Raw genomic sequence first — 24,030 nt, forward strand, 5'->3', positions numbered from 1 at the left:
AAAAAGAAAAGTAGAAAAGAGGGAATTAAAAAGGAACCCACCTCTCACCCCTCTTACTGGCTCAGCATCCTTGCAGGTCTCGCAGCAGTACTCTTTTGCCTTCCGCGTGGGAGCAGTAGCCAATATTGGCCAAACCTTCGCAGCTTTCCACACCACCCAGTTCCAGCAGGGAAGCTGCGCCCTTAACCGTCGCCGGGGGAGTGTCGATGCACTCCATGCCCGTTGCAAAGGCGCTGACGACGCCAATGAGCGCAAAGGGAACGAGCCGAACGAACAGCTTCATATCTGTGCAGCGGCGCGTGGGGGGCGTTGCGGCGTGGGCAGGCTGGCGAGCGGCGCTCCGCTCGCGGCGCGGAGAGCGTGCGGGAATTTCGGGGCGGGCGTGGCAATCCATCGGGAGGATTGGACTGCGTGGAGCAGGTAGGGGCATGTGGCGCGGCAGGGGCGCTGGTGTGCTGCGAGGCGTGCGTCGCTGACGCCCACCGATCAACCTCGTTTTGCTGCGCGATATCGGCGAAACTCACAGCGCCCGCCGAGGACCTCCACCCACCCAGGACGCTACTCAAGTTGAGGCGCCCTCCGAGGGGAGCCTCCACAGGAGAAAGGGACCGCGTCGGTATGTTGGTGTCCAGTCCGAGCCTGGCTGTTCTTGCCCTCGATGCATACATACACGTAGAGAGAGAGACCCTCTCCCTTTTCTCCCAGTAAGCTAAAAGCAGCAGTCCTCCTCCGGGAATGTACGTAAGAGCTACATACACTGAAAAGTACGTACACGTACATACCGGTCCATACACCAGGGCTTACACACGGACTGCACAGGCATGGCGCGAAGTTTTCTTCTTGTCTGCGACTAGCCGGATCTAGGGGGGGTCTTCTGTTGCCGCTGTGTGCGGTGCCCTCGGTCTCCCGACATTCACGTACCTACCTGCCTACCGACCCCAGGCGCAGCAAAGCGAACAACGCTCGAACACGAAGTCCCCCCCTGTTGATGGTTCGATCCTCCCCAGAGTCGAACTGGCAGCCACTCGCACCGAGGAGGCGAGGTGTGGCTACGTGACCCGAAAGGCCAGAGTCGAGAGCAACCCTCGAGCTGGGTCGCTCATAGAGCTCTATACTCACACACCCCCCCCCCGGGGTCCCTTGGGTGCGCGCTCCCTCGTGCCTGGCGAGCCACCCCTGCTCTGCTCCCTCGTTGTCAGAGCTACAATGGCGAAGAAACGACGTCGCGATCCAGACGACGCCGGTGGCAGCAGTTCTCGAGGCCCTCCCGTGGCTACCACCTCGGGCCGGCTCGGCGGTGGCGCTGGCGCGTCCGACGATTGGCAGACCGCTCGGAGATCTTGGGCGGCGATAGCTGAGGTGCTCGGTCCGGCAGCGCGCGAGAAGCGGATCTGGATGCCCTTCTACTACGACGGAGCGTGCGCCGAGCACCTGCGTGAGCTCGGTTTCACGCGCGTGCACCACAAGCGGGAGGACTTCTTCGTGCAGGTGCGCAACCCAAAGTTCCTCAAAAAGGTTGATCTGATCCTCGACAACCCGCCCTACACCTCGCCAGAGATGAAGGAGGCGGTGCTACGCGCGCTAGCCTCGACAGGCAAGCCGTTCGTCATGCTGCTGCCCATCTCGGTGCTGCACGTCGGCTTTGCGCGCGAGGTGCTGGACACGGACAAGCTGCAGGCAGTCGTGCCGCGGCGGGTGTACGTGCGCAAGACGGGCGGCGAGGAGGTGCCCTTCAAGTACCTCTGCTGGCTTTGTTGTGGCGTCCGGCTCAAGCGCGACCTGATACTCATCGACGACGATGACGATGCGGCGGCGGCGGACTGACAGATTAACTTTGGCGTTTTGGCGACCGCGAGACAGTCAGAAGGAAGGAGTGGAGAGATTTAACAGGACGTTCTAAAAGTACGCCTTCTTCTGCACACACGCAACAGTACAAGTAGCGTGCCCGGAGAGGCAAAAGGCCCACTCCCACACGAGCACATCAACGGTGGAAATTCTCAAATGTCAAAACGCCGGGAACCCGGACCCGCGGCGCGCGGGCGGAGCGCTTAGAGGGGCGAGAGAACCGAGAAGGCACAAGCGGAGAAGCACGGGAGCGGCTGGGCCGCGAGCGCGCGACCGCAGCGGCGCGTACTATAAGTACTATAGGTCGTACGTTAGTCCGTATTGGTATTCGCGAGTTCGCCACGCCGGCCTGCAGCTGCACGCGCGGACACGGCCTGCACGCTCTCGCGTCACGCCGCCTTGGTCTCCCTCTCCGGCACCAGGGTGCCAGCACAACCCAGCTCGGTGAGCTTCTTCCACGCGAGTGCCGCATCGCGGCGGAACTCGCTGCGGTGACTATCGTAATGTAGCAGATGACGCCGGTACTCCTGCGGAAGAGGGAGGAGGGAAGTGGGTCGTTAATGACTGGTGGGCCATCAAGACGAATAGAAAAGAATCGCAGCGGAAAAATCTCGAGCAGACCTCGTCGTACCACAGGCACATGTCGCTCACCAGCATCATGAACGGCTCGCCCCCGCCAAAGTCCATCTCGTACTGGCGCTGGTTGCGCGCCGCCAGAACGCCAGGGCTCAGCCGATAACCACCACGCGCGACGCCGTGCGTGTACGCCGACGGGTACCCCAGCCCCCTCTCATAGCAGTTCCAATGCGTCGGGTCAAAGGCGTACCTGATGAACGGGTCCACACGCTGGTGCGGGGTATCCCTATGCTGGGGTAGTCTTGAACATCTCTAGCACTCGCGCCATGCGCCCTCGAAGCCAGAGGCGTCGCCGTGGCAGCGGCCGTACTGATGGCCGAGGACAATGAGTGCGACTGTCTCCTTATCATCAAATCCGAGCCGATCAAACGTGCCCCGCATCGCATCGATCGTCGGACTTTCTTTCTCCGCCATCGAAGCCGACGCCGCGCACCCCTCCCGCGGCCCCAAATCGGCCGCTGGCAGCCGGCTGCCTTTAGGGTTGTGCTTGCCATCGCCAAACGGGCACCCAGTCGCGCCGTGTATCGCCCGCGCCTCTTCGACACCAAAGTCGCGCCGTCCGTACGAGAATGGCACGGCCGGACCACCAGTGTGCTCGATGGCGACGTGGCCTGCGAGAATGATAATGTCTGCCATCGAGAGTGCCGGAAAGAGTGCCTTGACAGCCTACGATACGATGGGCTTCGTGACGGCTATCCAACGCTACGTCCTGGCCACGAGATGCGTGCCTCCACCAGCGCGTGAGCCTTACTGAACCCTGCATTCTCTGGGTCGGCGCGCTCGGTCTCGAAACGCATCGTCCCTCCATTGGAGCCGCCGGTGCGTGTGTGCCGATCGTACGTCCCGCTCGCGTGCCACGCGTACCTGAGGGTGGCCAGTGTGGATGCCGTACTGTATGCTCAACTCACCGCAGCTGGTGCCAGGCGTGCCGGATCAACAGCGGAGCGAGGGACCCATCGTCATGCGAGGGATCGACGAGGCGGCGGGCGATCTCGGCTCGCACCTGTGACACGAAAAGCGGGATTGCGCCGCCGCTGAACGAATGCTCGGGTTGTGCACTCGGGTTGGTGAGTGTGGAGCGCACTTTCGCAAGGTCGGTGGGCGGCGATGGAGGCGTCACGGATGGAGAGGCTTCTGCCGATTCGTCCATGGGCGCGACGGTGGACGGGCGGATACTTTAGCGGGATACTACCGAGATCGGCGCTTGCGCGGATTTGCGTGGCTGCCGCCAGGACCTCCGGCTGCTTCCGAGAGGAAGGATGGGAGTCGACTTGCTCGGCGTCGGTGCTCCCATTGCCGGCATCTTCACCTCCAACGCCCTCTACGCAGCCCCTCTTCCTGCCGTGCTCTCGCGCGAGCGGATCGGTGACCTGGGCCCGCTCAATCCGCTCCCAGGTGTTTGCAGACGGAGAGGGAGGAGAGTAGGGAGATAAGATAGGCAATTCCCAGCAGCTCCAACCACGCTCATCTCCCTGACTCCTGCAGCAACCTTCGTTGTCCTGTCCACTCTCGCCTGGGTCTTTTACGGCCTGATAATTCAGAACCCTTTCTTGGTTGCAAGCAATGCACCCGGCAGCCTCGCCGCCATTGGAGCGCTCGTCGTGATGCTGCCCATGATGAAGGGCCATCCCAGCCTTCGGAGCGTCCAAGGTCTCCTCCTTGTCGGTTGCCTCATCAACTTCTGTCTCTGGACGTACTTTGTCTTTTCGGGCATGTCCTCTGAGGACTTTGGCGCGCTACTCGGCATCTATGCCGCCGGCTTCTGTATTATCCTCTTCGCTTCGCCGCTCTCGACCATCACGCCGACGCCCTAGATTCATATGCATGTAGAGATCTACTCCTCAATGCTCCCGCTAGCCTGACCGGTACGTTTCCTGCTCATTGATGCTTCTGGACACCAGGACCGTTATCTCCACGCGCGACGCCGGCTCGATCCTCGCGAGCATGACGGCGTTCCAGGTGATCAACTGCAGCCTTTGGAGCGCGTATGGCGTGTTCTCAATCAACGACCCCGCCGTGTACGGGCCCAATATTACCGGCCTCGCACTTGCGGCTCGTTTTCAGTGGTCGACATCATATGTCATATGCCTAGGCTGTGAACAGGCCTTGCGCTTGGGCTCGTGCAGCTCGCGCTCAAGATCATCTTCCCGTCGAAGCCGGCGCCGCCCGACGAGGAGGTCGCGGCCAAGGACGTGTACGCGCGTACCTCCTCCTTCTCTATGAAGCACCGGAGCTCTTCGGTGCGTAGCGTGGCGCTTGTCTAGCGGGACAATTCTCTTCACAGCGTGGAGAGCGGGTAATGTAGAGTGACGAGAGGCCTTTTGCGCTGAACACAACAGCTCAGAGCTCCACTTTCTCTCTGTACTCTGGCGGCGCACGACACAACACGACACACAACATCAACAAACGACGCTCGACGGCTATTCGCAGCTACGGCTTAAACGAACGGGGGTGTATTTACTCGCACACACCACACACGTCTCTCACACTCACGTGAACACCAAAAAACACCACAGAAGAGTGTCTCAAAAACCGTCACTTTTTTCTCGTTCCGATGCTTGCTCGATTGGGTGCGTTCTCACACGTGACGGTCCACGCGCCACGCCTTGATGTCCAGTCGCTAAGGCGAGAAAGGTACACAGAGTCAAGCTCAAGACTCTCACAGTCCAACATGCTACACAACTAAGAAGCGTTCGCACCCACGCGCCCACTTGTTCCCCACCAGGAGGCCCACCAGCCGCCGGCCGCTCCTCCGTCGGGCGGCTCCGACAGGATGGCGCCCGCGCCGCGGTGGTAAAAGTCGAGCGGCGGCTGCGGCACGGCGGAGGGGACGTCGCGGTACGTCACGGGCGGGAGTGGGCGGCCGTGCAGCGCGAGGGAGGCCCAGGCGGCGGCGTGGTGCAGCTCGGCGGTGGAGGTGGTGTAGTGGTCGAGGCCTGTCGACGGCCGGGTGAGGTGGAGAGAGGGCGGCGGAGGCGAGTCGGAGGCGAGTCGGAAGGCGTGAGACACGAGGTGGGCCAGCGGAGAGGTGTGTGGAGAGGGCGGCGCCTGGCTCGACATGCGAAAAGAGTCGAAAGCCAACGTCTGCGAGCCGCTTGAAGCACTTGTGCTGGAAGCGGGGCGCGTACTCCTGGTCGAACTCTGCCGTGAACACGTAGACCGGAAGCCGATCGGCGAGGGCGGGCGGCGCGGGCGTTACGTCGAGCAGGATGGAGCAGAGGGAGAAGAGGGCGGCGAGCGGCTTCGGGTAGGTCAGGGCCGCGTGGATGGCGACCGTGCCTCCCTGCGAGTTGCCTCCGATGGCGACGCGAGAAGGGTCGCCGCCGAGCGACGCCACCTCGGCGTCGAGCAGCCGGTGCACGGCCTGCTCACGGCTCGGAGAGCTGAGAACGGTGCGCTCCCGCAGCGGTTTTTGCACTGCGAGCGTCTCGCCTGCGTCATCTGCTTCAGGTGCGTGCGGTTGATCTCGTCGTGGCGCATCGAGCCGCCGCGCGCGGTGTAGTAGTCGTACCACGCACGCACGCCGGACTCAGGTCCTTGAGGCCAGGAGATGGTCCGGACCGGCGACGACGGGAAGATGAAGCGCGTGCCCGACGCGTTGCCACCGAGCGCCGTCAGAATCTGCGGCAAGCGCTGAAACATCCGGCCGTCGCAGTGCATGCCTACGGACAAGCGACATCTCACGAATCTACGAGTCTCGACAAGCAACATCTCACGCAAACTACGAGTCTCGGCGGGAAGCATGTGCGCGGCACCGTGAAGTAGGATGAGGCTGTGCGAGTGCACTGCAGTGGGCTCGATGATGACGATGGGCGCCCGCAGCAATGCCATGGCCGGAATGTGTTGCATTCACGCGCGTGAGGTCGACACACACACAACTGCCTGTCAGTCCGCTCAATTGCTCAGGGACGGCGCCTTGCTTCGCGACAAAGCAGCGAAGAAAAAAGATTCGGTATCGAAACAAAGACCAAGACTAGGCCTCCTGGCGAGCCTCCACCGATTGGACCCCGAGCCCTTTCTCTCTCGCCCAGAGCAGCAGGAGCTCGCGGACTTTGCGCAGCTCGTTCATCGTCAGATCGGCGCCGCCTGTCAGCGCGAGCGTGCCCCGCACCGTCCGCACCTCGAGCAGCCCAGATTCGACGCCGTTGATGATGTGCGTCACCGTCAAGTGCAGCGACTCCTCAAGGCTGCCGGCCGACACGTCGCTCCACGGCACAAAGGCGCACGTCGAAGTCCGAAAGAGGTCGAAGTACTCCGCGAGGGTGGACCTCTCGTTCTCGACCTGGATGCCGCCTTCGTGAAGGGCGAGCGTCGAGCGATGGAGGAGAGCGCGCAGGGTGTTGGCGAGCAGTGACGCGCCCACGTGCCAAAACGGGCATGAGAAGAGGGTGAAGAGGAGGGGGGCGTCCGCACGCAGCGCGCTGCCCGTCCACAGCGTGGTGAACCCGAGGACGACGAGGCTCGCAAAGTTGTCCCCAGAGAAGAGGCTACCGTGGGGCATGTCCAGTCGCAACCCGTGAGCCGCCGCCAGCGTCTTGTACTGCTCGACCATGGTGCTGAAGGTCACGCCGGGGGCGGAAACGGTGACGTACCTGCCGGCGCTGCGGCTCCACACAGCGCCGTCGCCAGCGTTGGTATGCGCCTCCGTGATCAGCGAACCGCCGCGGGCGCTATCGGAAGCTTCAGCCGAGGGAGTTTGCAGCACGGAGATCTGCAGGCGGCTCGACAAGCCAGGCGTCGAAGTAGAAGGTTTGGCGCCGAAGAAAAACGGCTTCTGCCGGCCCGCATCGTCGATCCACAGTATCCTGGCGGCTATGATGCCGTGAGCGGTGGGCTCTCGCCCACTGATTTTGCCATATGGGCTTGCGTTGCACGAATCGTCGCTCGGTGGCTGCGCGCTGCCAACTGCAATACTGACGAGCTCAGCGCTGATGTTGACGCCCAGCCCCGATGAGATTGCCGTGATGACGCAAGCGAGTATGGCACACGTCTTCGAGCTCAGGCCGGGAAAACGACGCGCGGCCGCCAGCAGCTGCTGCGGGTTGCGATCAGACTGGGGTGGGTCAAAGATGATCCGCCTCCCTTGAGGGATGTCATCTCGCGAGCGCCAGCCTTGCGGCGTGTAATCCAAGTGCTCGCCGAGCCAGCTGGCAACCTCCCTGCGCTTGTCCCAGTTCGTGTAGAGCACGTCTGACCGGATAGGAGTGTTCGTGAGTGGATCGCGCCGCTCACCGGCCTGCCGCCAGAATGTGAGGATGGCGCCTCGCTCGTACGTGGTGCCCGCCTCTGGCACGAAGACCGGATCGCGGAAGATGACTTGCGTGATGGGGCAGCAGAGGTTCGGCGGCTCGTCCGGCGTCTCATTTCGCGGTGGTTCCATTCGCTGCGACCAAGCTGTGCTAAGGCGACCCCGACGCGTCCTGCCATGGTAAAGAATAAACACATCAAGCAGCAGCGGGAGCGTCTCCTTAAAATCCCTGTGTGGTGGCGGCGTGCCGTCCCCCCATCCCTCCCTTGGGTTCTCCGTTTTCTTTTCTTTCTATTTTTAGGAGCGTGAGCGCCAGAGAGAAGGCAAAAGGCATGACAAGCAAAGACTCTCTCTAACGCCGCGGTCAAAAGAGACCGACGGACCTTGAATTTCGGCGGACGCCGAAATTCACACAAGACTGTGAACACACCCACAGGACGCCAAGTACAAGACAACAGGAAGGGAGTGTACTCAGGCAGTCAGGGACGGATGAGTCAGAACATACTAAAGAGCACCTAAAGGAGCAAGGCATACAGCTGTGAAGTGGTCTCTCCACTGACACCCCCTCGTCGTAGGCACTCTGTGGTGTTCAGGTAGCCCCGTAGGACATTAAAAAATCTGTGTGCTCCTCTTGGCATTAGTTCGTGGCAACTGCGTACCGTTCTACCAGCAGCAGCTCCTCGGCCGGTATCGGCCTTCCGAGCGGCGCAAAGTAGCGTTCGCCGAGCACGTCGATCGACACGTCAGACAACACCTTCGGGAAGGTACTCGTGCTCTTGAGGAAGGCAGCAAAGTCGGCCTGCGACCAGCCGCTGATCCATGGCTCGCTCACCCTGGCGGCCAAGCTGACGAGGAGGCCCACCTTCTTCTCGGGGGCTGGATAGCCCGACCCACACACCTTTGCCGGGGCGTCGTACGTGTTCTGGTCAACGTATGACACAACGATTCGCGAACCACGGCCGCACAGCTTGCCAAGGCTCTTCAGGGTGCTCGATGTCGCCGTCTTGGATATGTACTGCGTCACACCCTCGAGCAGGAAGACTGACTTCGCCGCGGGGTCGAAGCCGGGACAGCGTTTGAGCTCCGTCTCTAAGCTGTCCACAGTAAAGTCCACTGGAACGAAGCTCACTGCGTCGAGCGCGAGACCGGGCACCCCGGCAAGCCTGGCTTTCTTCAAAGCTTGCACATCGGGCTGGTCCACCTCGAACACTTTCACCGTCTTCGGCAGCGGTAAGCGCCAGCCGCGTGCGTCGTAGCCAGCTCCCAGCATGACAAATTGTGTCGCGCCGGCCATCACTGCGGCCATCACTTCCTCATCAAAGTGGCGCGTACGAGCGATCAGCAATTGATGGACTCCTGGAAGAATCTTGTCACCCAGCCAGACGTTGCAAGGCCCACCCATGCACTTGATCACGGATGCGCCCGGGACAAAGTACTCTGCGTACGGATCTGTCACCACTCGCTCGGCCTCCGGCATACAAGTCTCGATCAGCCGTTGCTTCGCCACGCCCATCGCTGTTTTGTCGGACGCGGGCATCTTCTTGTCGCTCATGCTCGTGTGTGCGCGCCGCACACTACCCGACTACCCGGTACTAGGCGACGAAAGATAAAGAATTCGCGATTCACGCGCGACAGGCGAGGCGCGGGCGACGGCTTGGCCCGACCACAGGATAAAGAAACCCCCGCGCCGCCAAGTTCGCGTGCTCCAAGTCGCAAGAATCGGAGAGAGACTGCGAAGAGAGATAGGAAGAGGCAGACTCCCTAGGGTGGGCGACGGCTAGCGCACCACACACCTCTCCTTAAAATCCCTGTGTGTGGTGGCGGCGTGCCGTCCTCCCATCCCTCCCTTGGGTTGTCTGTTTTCTTTCTTTCTTTCTTTCCAAGTCGCAAGTGCACCGCCACACTAGAGACTAACTCGGACGCGAGTTGCGGCAAGAGCATGACCCAAGAGACTAAATAATGAAGAACCAAGGGCGCAGACAGAAAGAAAGAACACGGTCACGGCACACACCGTGGGCCTCCTCCAGACAAGTGCTTTCAAGAGAGACAGAGAGTCCAGGGCCGATGTACGTGGCCAGCGGTAGCTCGCTGCGCGCTGGCCTGCGCGCGCCGCCTCGCTCGCGAGTTCGTGTCGCGCGCCCATCTACCCCATCTAGCTAATCCAGCACAGACGCAACGCCACCGAGCGCCAGCGGTCAGCTCGCTGTGCGCGCCGGCCTGCACGCGCCGCCTCGCTCGCGAATTCGTGTCGCGCGCCACCGCTCCGCTCAGCGCATTGAGCGGATCACGTCCGCCATCATGCACGTGGCGACCGAGTGCTTCTCGACGACCGCCTGGAAGCGCGCGAAGAGCGGCGCGTTCGCCTGGCCGGCCGCCATGTGCGCGTCGCAGCCCTCCTGCCCCTTGTAGATCTCGGTGAGCGAGAATTGCACCTTGGGCTCACTCCCCTTGGAGGGGTCGAAGGGGTCCTTGAACTGCGCACTCTTCGTCCACACAAAGTAGAGCGGCGAAGGCTCAGCACCGCTGCCGTTGGGCGTGTGCGTCTCCTCCATAAAGGCGGCGTGGTCGGCGGCGAAAGCGTCCATCTCCTTCTCGGCGTCGGAGCCCTCGTCGACGTTGAAGTGCAGCTGGAACATCTTCTTGTCGCAGTCGACCGCTGCCATTCCCTCCACCATCGAATCCTTCATCGTGTGGATGACCGGCGCGAATGTCACCCACGAGTTGGCGTGCTTGCCGACGATGGCGCCAAACTCCTCAAGGAGCTGTGGCGCCTTCGCCGAAGCAACGACGAGGTGCTCGGTGCATCCCTTCGCGCCACGGTAGCACTCGTGCAGCCCGTACAGCGTGCTCTCCTCACCAGCCGACTTGCACCACGTGAACACCATTGCGTGAGGCTCGGAGTCGCCGCCCGGCTGGTGCGTCTCGCGCATGAACGCCTCGTGCTTTGCCAGCAGCTGCTCGAACACGCCCACCTCCGCGTTGGGTACCTTACACGTGATCGCGTGCACCTGGCAGCCCGGCTTGAGCGCACCCGTTGATGACATGGGGCTGTACCCGGCGCTTTCGGAGTACCGTCGGCTAAGGCCGCGGCGGATTTTTTCTTTTTTCTTCGCTTTTTTCTCACAGGATTTTCCTGTGAAGAGAGACGTAGAGAAACAGATCTTTCAAACTCGGTGTCGAACCACCAGCCCGACGCTCACTACAAGTGAGGGTACCCCCCGCAAAACTGTTCACAGTCATGTCATCAATCCACAATCGGTGCGGGATACCTTTTTAGCTTTTCACGACATGCATAACGATTAACGTACCGCTAGCCCGGGCGCGGCCCACCATCTCCGCACCCACGGCAGACCGCGGCCGCGCCCTGGTCCCATGTCCCAACGTGTGCAGCTATTGTGCAGGGACCGGGAGTGCCCCCGTCTCGCCGATCGGGCGTGGCGACGCGACGTCCGACGCCGCCCGCGAGCGCGCGATACGGCCCCTCCGCCATCGCCGCCCTCGGCGCTACGCCACCACCTGTTTCGCCAACCTCCTCCCAGCCTCACAGCCTCCAGATCTTGTTGAGAGTGTCTGCGTGCAGCTGAAGGCAGACTTCCTTGCCGACCTGGCCGTGCTTGGTGGCGAAGGGCGACTCGAGGATCTCGGCCCACCTGAGAGAGGGGGGGCGGAGTCTGGGGGAGGGCAAGAGTGGAGAGGGGGCAAGCGGAGGGAGCGGAGGCGAGGAGGCGAGGCGAGGGCAGGGAAGGGGAGGGAAGCACGCCAGAAGGTGCGCCGAAGCTCGTCGTCCTTGCGCGCCTCCTCGCGCTTGCGGCGCGAGTACTCGGCCGACGTCTCGGACGAGTCGTACGTGCGCACCTGCCGAGGTGCGCAGAGGTGCGCCGAGGTCTATTGCCGAGGTCTATTGCCGAAGTCTAGCCGAGGTCTATGCCGAAGTCCGTGCCGAGGTGCGCCGAGGCGCGGCGTCTCGGACAGTGCCGACGCACCGGAGCAGGCGCGCGCCGGCTCCGCGACTTGGCTGCCGAGACCTGTTCAGGGCTGCGGGTGTGAAGAGACGCCATTCTCGTCGACCATCTCGACCGCCGCCACCGCCGACGCCTCCTCCTCCTCGCTCTCGGCGCCAGAAGCGCTGCGACGGCCGGGCTCGGCACTGGCCGTCCCCTCGCCCCCCTCGCCGCCGCCGGCCTCGCCGCCGACATGGCAGGCAGGCGGCCTCAGGCGCGCAAAGTTTCGCGCCTGTTGTCCGCCGCCCGCTCCACCTCCGTCACCGCCGCCGCTATCGCCGCCGCCGCTGTCGCCGCCGCTGTCGCCGCCGCCGCTGCCGCCGCTGCCGCTGCCGCCGACAGCCGCCGTCGCCTCGAGCCGCAGCCTCTCCTGCTCGAGGTGCTTGCGCAGCGTGTGCCACTCTCCCTCCCTCCTCTCGCCAGCCACGCGCACCAGCGCCAGAGGGGACCAGTGCACGCCGTCGAGCGCAAACTGCACGACGCTCCCCGCCGCCAGCGGCTTCGCCGCCTCCCCCCCCTCCTCCCCCTCCCCCTCCTCCTCCTCCTCCTCCCCCTCCCCCTCCTCCTCCGCCCCTTCGTCCGCCTCCTCCGCCTCCGGCTCTGGCGCGGGCGGCTGCTCGTCGTGCTCGAAGCACCTGCTCTCACGGCGGCGGCCGTGTGTGAGGGGACGCCGCACCCGGCGAAGGGAGTGGCGAGCCGTCACGCCCGGAGCGGCACCAGGGCGACTTGTGGCTGAGGCGCACAGACTCAGGCAATCTCGGGCGATCTCGGGCGATCTCGGGCGATCTCGGCGGTCTCTCCGCGCCAGAGCGACTTGTGGTTGAGCGCGGTCAGGCGCAGCACGAGCCATGCGGCGGGAGAGGCGGCGCCCTCGCCGCCGCCCTCCGAGACCGCCTCCACCTCCACCATCCGGTAGAGCTTGCGCTCGCTCTGGTCCTCGCAGCTCTGCACGCGCAGCGCGCGAGAGAGGGCGGTGCACGGCTCCGCCTTGTACATCTCCACCTACCAATGACTCACGACTCGTTCATTCGTTGTGAAGTGAGCGGTGCCTTGCTTCGCCTCGCACATCTCACCGGCTTGCGCGCGCGCTTTGCGCGCGGCGCCGCCGCCTCCTCCTCCTCCCTCGCGCCGCCTCCGGCAGCGCCAGCCTCGCCCTCCTGCTGCAGGCGCTGCTTGTGTCCCGCCCACTGCGCCTCCGTCGGCATGCGCCGCACCGTCGCGCGCCGCCAGCGGCCGTCGACGAGCAGGCGGAGGCGGTCGCCCGTCGCGGGCTCCTCGCGCTTCCAGTCCTCCTCGGGCAGGGAGCAGGAGTTGTACTTGTCCCACGTGTTGTAGTGGCAGTAGAACTCGCGCCGCCACGCCGTCACGCCGCGGGGCAGCCGCCTCCACGCGCCGCAACTCTCGCATTGCAGCCGGTCGACGCCGGTGTAGCCGTCGCGGTTCCGCTGCACCCACCGCTTGTTGCACGCGTGCGACGTGGGGCAGAACCAGTTCTTGATCGCCGAGAGCACGACGACGTTCTGGCGGCAGTCGGCAGAGAGGCGCCACAGGGAGTGCTTCTCTCGGTTCCGCCGGATAATGCCTATTGGACGCGTGTCTCGGAGCTGTCCTGCACAGTGTCCTGGGCACGTGCTTCTCTCTGCTCCGGCAGAGGGTTGCCGCGAAACTCGTCCTTCCAGCGGCCGGCGACGGTGCACTCGTAGAACATGTGCGTGACGCCCGAGGCGGCGAGGGTGGCGCCGAGGCGGACGCACTGCTCCTCGGAGAAGCGCAGCTCGCCGAGGTTGATGGACCAGACGGGGCACTTGCGCAGCAGGTCGCAGAGCGCAGCGAAGAGCCACGGCTTGGTCTGCAGAGAAGGAGGGGAGGCGAGGCGAGGCGAAGGCGAGGTGGGGGGCGAGGAGCGGAGGCGGGGACAGGCGCCATGCGGTAGTGGGCAGCTTGGAGGGTTGGGGAGGAGGGGAGGAGGGGAGGAGGGAGGAGGTGGGAGGAGGAGGGAGGCGGCGATGCAGATGACCGAGGGGTGGCAGGAGGGGAGCTCCGGCGGCGCGGGTTGCCTGCAGAGGAACCGCTCCCTGCAGGAAGACGACCTGCGGCGAGGGCGGGGGCGATCGGGAAGAGGGCGGGGGTGCGGAGGCTCTTTTCTGCTCTCTCTCGCTGCGTCCCGCCTCGCGGCGTCTCGCTGCGGCCAGGACGGCCGTGGCTAGGCAAGGCCCTCCTCGCCCGCACGCCCACCTCGTCCGCCAGGGGAGGAGCCGCACGAGCACTAGGCGCGAGGGCTGCGGCGTGCCTGGACGGGCGTGTTGTGGGCGATGAGCTCGGTGAGGAGGAGCTCGACCTGGCGGGCGTCCTTCTTGTCGATCAGCTCGTCGCTGTGCAGCACGGCCGGCCGCAGCTGCACAAACTCCTGCACCCGCTTGGCGACGCTCGGCGGCACGCGCGGCGGCGCAAAGTCGCACACCCAGCCGCCGTGCGCGAGGGAGAGCTCACGCCGCGCTTGCTCCTCCTCGTCGCGGGCGCGGAGGTCCTGCTCGTCCTCGAGCAGCGTGTCGCGGCAGAAGAACTTGCAGCGGGGGCAGGCGGAGGCCGCTTTCTGCGGCGGCATCGGCCGGCTTGCTGGGATGTGGCGCCGACGGGTGCGATCTCGCCGCCGGCTTGCGGTGGTGAGCGAGGAGAGAAGCGCCGACGGGTGCGAGCGAAAGCGCGCGCACTCACGGGCGTTTTCACAGCCGCCGCCCCCCCGAGCATCGAAGCTCTACCAACAATTTTCCTCGGACAGCCAAAAAGACAGTCCCTCAGGTTGCCGGTGGGTCGTGGTCTGAGCGAACGGCCACCGGAGCCGAAAGCGGCGTGAGCCGCAGGAGCAAGCCGTCGAGCGGCTGGAGCGTCACGTTCAGGGCCTCCTTGGGCTCGGTGCTGCCGGCCGACAGGCTGAAGTCGCGCAGCACGTGCGCGAGCAGTGAGAGCACCTGCGCCTCTGCCAGCCGGTAGCCGACGCAGAGGCGCGGTCCTACGCCGAAGGCGACGATGGTGGCGCCGTGCGCACCGTACTCGCCGCGGCCGAAGCGGCTCGGGTCGAAGCGCGCCGGCTCGGGGAAGAGGGACGCGTCCTCACAGATCGCGATCTTGTTCTGCACGATGCGCGTGCCCTTTGCCACCGAGTAGCCGTGGATGGTCGCGCGTGACGGAGCGAGCCGCGGCACGAGCGGCACCGTCGGGCGCAGCCGCAGCGCCTCGAACATGACGCCCTGAAGCAGCGAGCACTTGTAGAGGTCGGCGAGGCTGGCGCGGCGCAGGTCGAGGGCGGCCACTTCGGCGCGAACCTGCTCCTGCTCGCGCGGGTGAGTGGCGAGCAGATGCAGCGCCCAGGTCGCCGTGTTGCTCGACGTCTCGTGCCCCGCGAGCAGCAGCCCGGTCATCTCGTCGGCGACTGCGGACGGCGTGAGCGCCGAGCCCCCGCTCTCGGCACACTTGGCGAGCTTCGCCGCCAGGCTGCCCGACGCCTCGCTGCTCCCCGCCGCCGCTCGCTGCAGGATGGCCTCCGCCGTCGAGCGATAGAGCTGCAACGCACCCTTGAAGGCGCGCGTCTTCGCACGCTGCAGCGGCGCGAGCTTGCCCAGGAGGAAGCGACGAGTGAGCTCCTGCAGAATGACCTTGGCGGCGGCGGCGTACGGGCTCTGGCGCTCCTCGCTAGCCGACGCAAGGGCGCCGAAGTCGTGCGCACACGCCACATGGCCAAAGATGTCGAGCGACCAGCTGCTCAGCGTCTCGTGTACGTCCTGCTCGGGCACTTCGTGCTCACAGGACGCGCGCGTGCGCCACAGCTCGCACAGCTCGAGACTCTTGGCGTGCACGAGCGGGAGGAACGAGTCGATCGAGGAGGTCGAGAAGAGAGGGGCGACCAGCCTGCGCTGCATGGCCCAGTCTGGGCCCATCGGCAGTGCCAGCAACGACCTGGGCGCCACGGCGGCAAAGGCGGAGCGGTCTGAGTCGGCCTTGCGATACCAGCCGGGCACGTCTTTGACATACACCGCACCCGACTTCCCAAAGAAGCCGAGGAGCCGGAAGGCGGAGCCCAACAATGCGTGCTGGCGAGCGTAGAAACGGTGGCGCTCGTTGATGTTTAGGCGCCCGTCGAGGATGTGCCCAACCAGCAACGTCCGAAACCTCAGGTGCGGCATAGGCATCGTCGTGAGGTGAGCTCGAACGACGAGCAGTGCAGGCAGCAGCAGGACTGCCGACGTGACGATCACTATGAAGAGGTGCACGTCGCTTACGGACGGCGGCGGCGGCGGTGGCGGTGGCGGCAGCGGTGCCACGTCTCGTCGCTTGTAGAAGGATGCCGCCGCTATGAGTAGCGTAGTCGGCATGAGTGGTCCGGGAGGGGTGGTTGACTTTTCGGCGGCTCTGCCAAAAAAAGGGGCCGCTCTGCAAGGGGCCCCTCCCTCCTCTCGCCCGCCTTCATAGCGCGAGAGGGTCTCGAAGGAGAGGAGTAGTTGAATTGAGAAATGCGCTCCTCTTGCGAGACAAACAAATCGGCCACGAGGCCTGGGCGGCCGCCGCGCTCGGCGGCGGCCGCGCCTGACATGCGTGGTGAGGGGGGAGGCGCTGCTCCCTACCCCTCGCTCTCCGGGATGGTGACCACCGCGTGAGCCCGGAACGGCCAGGGCGCAGTCCCCCCCCACGCGATCGCGTGTCAGGCACCTCCATCAGTAACAGTCCACCTCCTTGTACTCCTCGGCGACGTCGTCGACGCTAGTGGACCCGGCCTTCCTCGACCACTCGACGGCGTGACCGAAGCAGGCGCGGACGTACAGGCGGTAGCAGTCGGACGACCACCGCCCCATCGTCATGATGTCGATCTGGGAGGCGCCCGCTTTGAAGAGCGCCGTCGCGCCACCAATGCGCAGCGAGTGGGCGCCGAACTCGGCGGGCGACGCACCGGCGCGCTGCATCAGCCGCTTGATCATGTCCCGCACCTGCGCCTCGGTGATGGCGGAGCCATCGGCGTGGCGGAACAGCGGCGTGCGCGTGGCGCGGTCGCCGTACACCGGGTCGACGGTGAGGAGGTTGCGCAGCTCAGCTGGGGCGTCGATCGATGGCGGCGAATGCGGCGAGCCTCTTGACGCACGCGCGCTCCGTGGGCGTCAAGCTCTGCGCGGCAGCGGCCGCGGAGAGGGCCTCGTCGCTGCCCTCACCCGATGCGCCCGTCGTGATCTTGATGATCGGCTGCGTAAGGATCGGAGGCGGCACGCCCGGTGGCGGAGTGGGCGGGGCGAGCCGCTGCTGCTCCTTGGCCATCGCAAATTGGTACATCAGCGAGCACGCTGCGTCCACCGACCAGTCGGTGCGAAGGGCGAGCGACGCGAGAGAAGCGTCCCGGAGGCTGTCGAGCCCAGTTTCCAGCCATCGCTCGATCGCGTCGCGAAGGACCACCTCACTGGAGCGAATGAAAGTGCACCGCTGCTCATCGGGCTCGATCAGAGGGGCGACCCTTTTGGCGAAGTCGCCCCAGTTCTCCCCGCGGATATTGCGCGTGAAGAACTCCGTGCGCGACTTGGGTGCGGGCAGCGCGGCGACCGGCGTGAAGTCGGGGCCAAGCCTCTCGAGCTGACTCCGAAGCTCGAAGACGGAGTAGGTCGCCTTGTCCCCAACAGCGGCCAACCAGCCAGAGCCTTCCCAGCCAGAGCCTTCGCCGCCGGAGACTTTGGCCTCGAGAGCTCGGGCGAACGTCTTGACGCGCTCCTCTCCCGAGAGCGAGACCGCGCCCGCGGCCGGAAGACCGTCTGCTAACTGGAGGATCTCCTCTTGCGAGACGTGGCCTTCGGCGGCGCTGCCTGACTTGGGCAACTTGCGGAAAACAGCCAGAGCATTGCTCGAGCCGTCGACCTTGACAAGCGTCGCGTTAGAGACGACGTGTGCCTGCGCCGGCTGTAGCATGAGGCTCACCAGCAAGGTGTTGAGGACGACCGAGCGTCGGGGCTCGCCCTGCGCTCCGCTCTCCTCGAGCACGTACATGCCCTCGGATGGTCCTTGAATGACGGTGTAAGGCATCTGCGCCTCCTCACCGCTCTCGAGCGGCACCTTGCCGCTGCCGGTGCGGCCCGCGAGCGAGCCAGCCTCCACTGTCGAAAGGATGCCCGCGTTGGCGAATGCCTCTCCGAGTTGCGTGGCCCAGCCCGCGGCCAAGTGACCCAACTGTGATGACGACAAACGTTCAAGTGTCTTGACAACCTTCTCTGCCGCATCGGCGGGGCCACCCGAGGCGGTGCCTCCGTACTGCTGCGACAGCAGGGCGAGAGCGGCCGCCTTGGCCTGGCTCTCGTCGAGTCCCGTCTGCAGCACCTTGACGGTATAGTAATTACGCTCACCGGCTTTGACGACAGAGGAACACAACAGGTATTGATCCTTGTCCACGCCATGCACGGCACTGTCCTTGGTGGCCTTAGTAAGCGCCCTTTCCACAAGCGTCTCAATGGCCGACATCAGCGACCGGCGACAGAGATCAAAGGGCGGGAGCACAGTGGCGTGGACGAGAACGCGCGTGCGCAAACAAGCGGACGCGCGATCCTGAAACGTCGTCCTTGGCCACGTGCCCCGCTGGCAAACCAAGAGAGGGTGGATAGAGATGGGCGCCTCAGGCGACCGCTCGTCCTGCCCCTCCCCTCAGCAGAGCGGGCGAGAATGCTAAAGCATTCACGCCACCGCCGGAACGCGGCCGAGATGTGTTTGCGACTTCGAAAATGAGGACGTTGTGTGAGGATAACCCTTGCGCAACCGAGACCCTTGCCAAGGGCAACCGAGAAGCAGCGTTCACAGAAAACAAACATCACGCTCTCCACGCTGGCGAGGTACTTCCAGCCTGCTGTGGGAACAGCTGACGCAGTCTCGCCGAGGCTCGCCCCAGCACGGGTTCCCTCGCCCCCCCGAAGGGGGGACCCGTGAGGGGGGACCCGTGACACATCGCCCGCATCGAGTACTCGCCAGCCACCACGTGTGCCCCGGCGCAGAGAGCACGGCAGCGGCGCCAGTCCAGGTAGCACCGAATGTCGCCGGCCTATCGCTCGCTCTTGCTCTCCTGCCTGCTGTTTCTCGCCTCCGCACAGGAGCCGGATCTCTCTTCTCTCATGGGAGGCATGGGCGGCATGGGCGGCATGGGCGGCGGCGACATGGGCGGAATGGGCGACATGATGGGCGGGATGGGCGGGATGGGCGGGATGGGCGGGATGGGCGGGATGGGCGGCGGCCCTCCTCCAAAGCCGGAGCCCCGAATGGAGGATGTGCCGCTGATTCAGTGCGCCGCGTGCAAGGCGACGGTGCGTCGCGCGTTTCACGTCGCCAAGACGCTCCGCGCCGGCGGCAAGGGTGCGTCAAGAGCTGTCGTTTACGCAGCACTCGTCCAGAGGTCCGAGACAGGTCCGAGACATGTCCTTGTAGGTGCGTCGGAGATGTCGCTGCTCACCGCGATCGCACCGCTCTGCGACACGAGCGCCGAGGCCGGCGAGTGGCTCCACGACTATGATATGCAGGAGCAGACCGACGGGACGGTCGCGCTGAAGCGCATGAGCTCGCATGGCGAGTGCGGCGTCGAGTGCATTGGACCGCGGCACCTGTGAGTTGGACGGCGTCTCTTCACACCGGCAGCTGCGTGCAGGTGCGGCGTCGAGTGCGCGACGGCCGGCGCGGCGTGCCAGCGTGTGCTGGACGATGTGGATTCGGAGCTGGCGGAGAAGCTCTTTGGGGACGCCTACTCGTCGCACGACACCCTCGTCGCCGAGGTGTGCGGCTCCCCAACGGCGGGCGCCGGCCTCGCGAAGCTCTCGGGCAACTGCGGGCAGCCGCAGCCTGTTGCGCCACCAAACAGGCCTGTGGGCGAAGAGTTCCTTCGGCGGGCGAAGGAGGCGCCGCCGCCGCCGCCGGAGAAGAAGAAGGCCAAGAAGAAGAAGAAGAAGAAGAAGAAGAAGGAAACGTCGGCGGACAAGTCGGAGCTGTAATCAGAGCGCTGGCGTGTTGGGTGCTGGGTGAAGGAAGGGATGCCGCACCGTCTGCCCCGCGCCAGCCCTGGCCACCCCCGACTGGGGGAAAGAGCTGCAGCGAGAGGAGCGCGCGTCGGGAGAGAAAGGCGTCCGCCTCGGCCTTTTGCTGTCAGACTAGTATCCGATGCAGTTGATGAGCGTCGCGGTCGGCGATCCCTCGCTGGCGAATAAATAATGTGGAGACGCGAGGGTTGCCACCCCTTGCCCCACCACCTCGTGTGTGTGGAGAAGTTTACCTTACCTTACCTTACCTTAATGTAAGTATCTTCTTTTTCTGTCGGAAGCACTCGTGGTACGTAGACGTACACGTGTACGGCTTTTTACGGCGTTAGTGTGCGGGTTCCAGGCAGCCCAGAAAAAGAATTTCCTGGGCCCGTCAGATCGTCACGACTCACGCCATCCAGCTCCCCAGCCACCACAGTATCTGTGCTCTTAGTCTAGCGCTTGTGAAGCCCTCCCACCCTATCCGGATCTTGGCCTCTCCCGAGTCGGCCGCACTCCTGTATGAACCACGCGCCCCTCGCCCCCCTCTCACTCCTGCGACCACACCTCGATCTTCTTGGGCAGCAGCTGGTTGGACAGGTCCTCTCCGTGGCCCAGGCAGCCGCCCTCGCCCGCGCCCCAGGTGAAGACGGCGCCGTCGGCGGTGCGGGCGAGGTTGTGGTGGCCTCCAGCCGACACAGCGACGACGCGCTGGCCCGCCAAGGCCTCGATCTTCTTCCGCAGCAGCTGGCGCTGCTGGTCGCCGTGGCCCAGCTTGCCAAAGTGGCCATCGCCCCAGCTCCAGACAGCGCCGTCGGCGGTGAGGGCGAGGCTATGGAAGTATCCAGCCGACACAGCGATGACGCGCTGCCCAGTCGGAGCCTCGATCTTCTTCGGCAGCAGCTGGTTCTGCTGGTCGCCGTGGCCCAGCTGGCCATCGGCTCCCCAGCCCCAGCTCCACACGGCACCGTCGGCGGTGAGGGCGAGATTGTGGTCGCCTCCAGTCGACACAGCAAGGATGCGCTGGCCAGCAAAGGCTTCGATCTTCTTGGGCAGCAGCTGGCTCTGCCAGTCGCCGTGGCCCAGCTGGCCTTGCGATCCAAAGCCCCAGCTCCAGACAGCGCCGTCGGCGGTGAGGGCGAGGCTGTGGTGCTCTCCAGCTGACACAGCGACGACGCGCTGCCCCGCCAAGGCCTCGACCTTCTTGGGCAGCGGCTGACTCTGCTCGTCGCCGTGGCCCAGCGTGCCATCCTCTCCCCAGCCCCAGCTCCAGAGCGCGCCATCGGCGGTGAGGGCGAGGCTGTGAGGCATTCCAGCCGACACAGCGACGACGCGCTGGGCAGCAAAGGCCTCGATCTTCTTGGGCTGCCACTGATCCTCCTTGTCGCCGTGTCCCAGCTTGCCGTCCTCGCCGCTGCCCCAGGACAGATTAGTGCCGCGCACGTCACCATTGAACTCGCCACGAACGGGCATGAACTCGCCCAGCGCGCATGGGTGGGAGCGCCTCCATACACACCGTGCCCTCGCAGTCCGAATCGTGGCGCCCGCCTTATTTGGTGGGCCGGCCCGGGCGTAACGGTCGCACGTCCCCAAAATCACCCTCGAGGTCTTGCGATTCATCTCGCCAGCCAGCTCTAACCCGGGGTGCGCTGCACTAACCCGGCCCTAACCCACCCCTAACCTGGCGCAAACCCATGCTGACGTATGCCCCCCAGCCGCACGGGTTAGTGCCGGGTTAGTGCCGGGTTATGGTAACCCATTCTGACCCGTGCTGACTGACCCGTGCGGGGTTAGTGAGCACTAACCCGCGCTAACCCGCGCTCACCGAAAGACTCACCCGAGTGTAGGTTCCCTACCAAGAGCTGTGAAAACTGCGGGGACATGGGCCTGCCTGGCGTTTGTACCCCGTGTGTGCCGCGTCCTGTCCCCAGAAATCCAGAACGCTTATCCTTGAGTCGTCTGATGTTGATCAAGGTGTTGAAAAGAAACTTTTTGTTGGACGCGCGCCTAGGTTTCTCAATGTATGTGGCTCTTTACGTACATTCCCGGAGGAGGACTTCTGACAGGGTTTCCCGCTCTCCGCGAATCCGCGCGCCTCGTGCACAGTTTGCCCACGGAGCGCTCGACGATTTCTTTTTAGGCCCTTCCGATGTAGAGTGAGTATTCTGGGAGGCCATAAAAAGAAAAACAGAAGAAAATTTGGTGGTTTGCTGCTGCTGCTCCACCGCCGTCGGCCGAGTACCGCCGCCTCGACAAGGCGGTCGTGCACGTGGCTCGCGCCGAGGTGGAGGCAGCCGGGTGAGGCTGTTCGCGCCGTCGCCGACTTTTGCGACTACGAGATCCGGAATCGCCTCACGGCGCGGTTGAGTTGTTGTTTCCGCTTTTAGTAGAGCGGACTTGCTGCCGTCCTGGAACCCGCTCACCACAGAGCGCATGAAAAAAAATAAAATTCTAAATGGGCAGAGCAGCTGAAGTCACCTCCTTGCTTGGATGCCGTTCGAGCTCTCGTCTCTCTCACGAGGGGTGGCTTCGACCGCGGTCTGACCTATCGCCAGCTTGCGTGCTGTAGCCTCCTCGCCAGCCACCACATTCTGCGTGGCGATGAGAGCGTGGGCCTCGGTCATTCACTGCCAATCGTTTGAGCTCCAGGTTTTGGCGGCGTAAACCACCGTCGCTGCGTTACTTCGCAGCGACGTCTCGGCGCTTGTGGGCGGCGGCTCCTCTGGCGTAACCTCGCAGCTTGTCGCTCTGGCAAAAGCGACCGACACAGCGCTCGTCGGGTACCGAATTGGGCAAGGAGCACTTGACACGATGCATCGCTGCTCTCTCTCTCTCTCTCTCTCTCTCTCTCTCTCTCTCTCTCTCTCTCTCTCTCTCCCTCCCTCCCTCCCTCCCTCCCTCTCCCTCTCCCTCTCCCTCTCCCTCTCCCTCTCTCCCTCTCTCTCTCTCCCTCTCTCTCTCTCTCTCTCTCTCTACTGCCTCTTCCTCGCTGCTCCACACTGCCGTTGCGTCCGCCCTCGTCTCGGACGCTTGCAGCTCTCAACACCCGCCGTTGACAGCAGCGAGCAAACGCAGAGACAGCCGTCAGCTTTTGCGTCTCCTACTTAGCGCCTGACGACTCATGCTCCACCGATCCCAGGGATCCATTTTGCTACCTACGTGCCGAGCCGCTGCCTCTCAGGCTTTTGCCGTCACCTTTGGCAGCGGCTCGGTACCAATGGCCAGTGGAGGTGTCAATGGAGGTGGCCATGTCCTGCACCCGTGACGCCCAACGACCAGACTGGCTTCGTCTCCCGACAATATACCATAGCACCGTCACAGCAGTGCGTCAGCAAAGAGCACTCAGCAAAAACCGTTAGCAAACGAGTGCGGTCGAAAGTGCGGAGTAACATACCGACGATAGTCCGATCCAAGGGTTCAAGTGGCTGCGACGGTCGGGTCCAGCACTCTCCGCGGGCTGCCTCCACGACCACGGTCGTGCGACGGTCGGCGAGGCCTTGACAGTGGCGAGGACGTCCCACCAGCCATGGGCGGAATGCGAAACTGGACAGACATGCTCGAAAGTGGACGGTACGTGCCACGCTTTCACGAGAGGGAATTCGAGCGGATCCATTCCTGCTCGCGGGCCTCCTCCTCGACGGTGGCGATGCGATCAGCGATCGATGGGGCCTCAACGGGCTCGGCCGCTCCTGGTGCAGGCGCGGGCCAGAGCACCTCGAGCTCCTGTGCCAAGGGGAGCGAGGCAAGGGTGAGGTGGCGGAGGAGTGCTATTATCCCAGTGTTTCTTGGCTTCTCGCGCGCCTCGAGTCGCGGCATCGGCGCTCCCGGCATCGCCTCTCCTCGGAGCACGATCTCGAGCACGGCGAGCCGCTCGCGATCCGACGGCTCGAAGGAGGCTGCGGGCTGGCTGGCTGGCGGCGGCGGCTCGGGCGTCGTCGCCATGCCCTCGCCGCTGCCGCGCGGCCTCTTCGCGGCGCGTGTGTCCGGCTGCAGCACCCGCTTGCTGCCGACGGATGCCGAGGTCGACGCAGACGACGAGGGCGGCGAGGACGAGGCAGGCGAGGGCGTGGGCGCGAGCGAGGGCATGGGCATGGGCGAGGCCGAGAGCGCCGGCGTCGTGGCGGACGCACCACCGGTCGCCTTCCGCGCCTTCCGCTGCCACGTCCACGCCTCCTTCGAGAGCGGCGACGGCAGCACGCCGCTGTTGCGCTCGAGCTCCTCGCGGAGGCGGTCGAGGTCGCCCGAAGCCTCGTACCCCTCGAGCATGGCCGGGCCGAAGAGC

The 24,030-nt window shown here is 64.6% G+C and overlaps 10 protein-coding genes across 10 annotated transcripts; 3 read left to right on the forward strand and 7 right to left on the reverse strand.

Moving 5' to 3' along the window:
- The first annotated feature begins 874 nt into the window (after positions 1–874).
- EMIHUDRAFT_439419 (hypothetical protein) lies at positions 875–1,905 on the forward strand. The gene is made up of 3 exons (XM_005793354.1): positions 875–976; positions 1,077–1,090; positions 1,200–1,905. Exon 3 carries the CDS (start codon positions 1,207–1,209, stop codon positions 1,822–1,824), a length of 618 nt encoding a protein of 205 aa, XP_005793411.1. The 5' UTR covers positions 875–976; positions 1,077–1,090; positions 1,200–1,206; the 3' UTR covers positions 1,825–1,905.
- Positions 1,906–2,234: 329 nt separating this feature from the next.
- Positions 2,235–3,350, reverse strand: EMIHUDRAFT_69501 (putative L-ascorbate peroxidase; the record flags this gene model as incomplete). The annotated part of the gene is made up of 5 exons (XM_005793355.1): positions 2,235–2,372; positions 2,467–2,632; positions 2,741–2,916; positions 3,025–3,147; positions 3,216–3,350. Coding segments are annotated over 5 exons (738 nt in total), but the record flags the coding sequence as incomplete, so codon positions are not given.
- Positions 3,351–3,740: 390 nt separating this feature from the next.
- Positions 3,741–4,295, forward strand: EMIHUDRAFT_222005 (hypothetical protein; the record flags this gene model as incomplete). Its single annotated transcript, XM_005793356.1, has 2 exons — positions 3,741–3,876; positions 3,967–4,295. 2 exons carry the CDS (start codon positions 3,741–3,743, stop codon positions 4,293–4,295), a joined length of 465 nt encoding a protein of 154 aa, XP_005793413.1.
- An 868-nt stretch (positions 4,296–5,163) lies between these two features.
- On the reverse strand, positions 5,164–6,330 carry EMIHUDRAFT_222007 (hypothetical protein; the record flags this gene model as incomplete). The annotated part of the gene is made up of 5 exons (XM_005793357.1): positions 5,164–5,417; positions 5,491–5,913; positions 5,993–6,017; positions 6,043–6,143; positions 6,237–6,330. 5 exons carry the CDS (start codon positions 6,328–6,330, stop codon positions 5,164–5,166), a joined length of 897 nt encoding a protein of 298 aa, XP_005793414.1.
- Positions 6,331–6,422: 92 nt separating this feature from the next.
- Positions 6,423–7,861, reverse strand: EMIHUDRAFT_454068 (hypothetical protein; the record flags this gene model as incomplete). Its single annotated transcript, XM_005793358.1, has 1 exon — positions 6,423–7,861. One exon carries the CDS (start codon positions 7,859–7,861, stop codon positions 6,455–6,457), a length of 1,407 nt encoding a protein of 468 aa, XP_005793415.1. The 3' UTR covers positions 6,423–6,454.
- A 505-nt stretch (positions 7,862–8,366) lies between these two features.
- Positions 8,367–9,281, reverse strand: EMIHUDRAFT_222009 (hypothetical protein; the record flags this gene model as incomplete). The annotated part of the gene is made up of 1 exon (XM_005793359.1): positions 8,367–9,281. The coding sequence occupies one exon, from the start codon at positions 9,279–9,281 to the stop codon at positions 8,367–8,369; it is 915 nt and encodes a 304-aa protein (XP_005793416.1).
- A 384-nt stretch (positions 9,282–9,665) lies between these two features.
- EMIHUDRAFT_439420 (hypothetical protein) lies at positions 9,666–10,795 on the reverse strand. Its single transcript, XM_005793360.1, has one exon. The coding sequence runs from the start codon at positions 10,771–10,773 to the stop codon at positions 9,997–9,999; it is 777 nt and encodes a 258-aa protein (XP_005793417.1). The 5' UTR covers positions 10,774–10,795; the 3' UTR covers positions 9,666–9,996.
- Positions 10,796–12,371: 1,576 nt separating this feature from the next.
- Positions 12,372–15,917, reverse strand: EMIHUDRAFT_454070 (hypothetical protein; the record flags this gene model as incomplete). The annotated part of the gene is made up of 7 exons (XM_005793361.1): positions 12,372–12,462; positions 12,545–12,732; positions 12,804–13,312; positions 13,360–13,573; positions 13,800–13,820; positions 14,069–14,323; positions 14,565–15,917. 7 exons carry the CDS (start codon positions 15,915–15,917, stop codon positions 12,372–12,374), a joined length of 2,631 nt encoding a protein of 876 aa, XP_005793418.1.
- A 522-nt stretch (positions 15,918–16,439) lies between these two features.
- EMIHUDRAFT_222012 (hypothetical protein) lies at positions 16,440–18,216 on the reverse strand (the record flags this gene model as incomplete). The annotated part of the gene is made up of 2 exons (XM_005793362.1): positions 16,440–16,485; positions 16,862–18,216. The coding sequence occupies 2 exons, from the start codon at positions 18,214–18,216 to the stop codon at positions 16,440–16,442; spliced, it is 1,401 nt and encodes a 466-aa protein (XP_005793419.1).
- A 560-nt stretch (positions 18,217–18,776) lies between these two features.
- Positions 18,777–19,724, forward strand: EMIHUDRAFT_108180 (hypothetical protein; the record flags this gene model as incomplete). The annotated part of the gene is made up of 3 exons (XM_005793363.1): positions 18,777–19,095; positions 19,168–19,342; positions 19,385–19,724. The coding sequence occupies 3 exons, from the start codon at positions 18,777–18,779 to the stop codon at positions 19,722–19,724; spliced, it is 834 nt and encodes a 277-aa protein (XP_005793420.1).
- Positions 19,725–24,030: the final 4,306 nt, after the last annotated feature.

This window comes from Emiliania huxleyi, assembly GCF_000372725.1.
Source record: "Emiliania huxleyi CCMP1516 unplaced genomic scaffold EMIHUscaffold_101, whole genome shotgun sequence".
NCBI lineage: Eukaryota > Haptophyta > Isochrysidales > Noelaerhabdaceae > Emiliania > Emiliania huxleyi.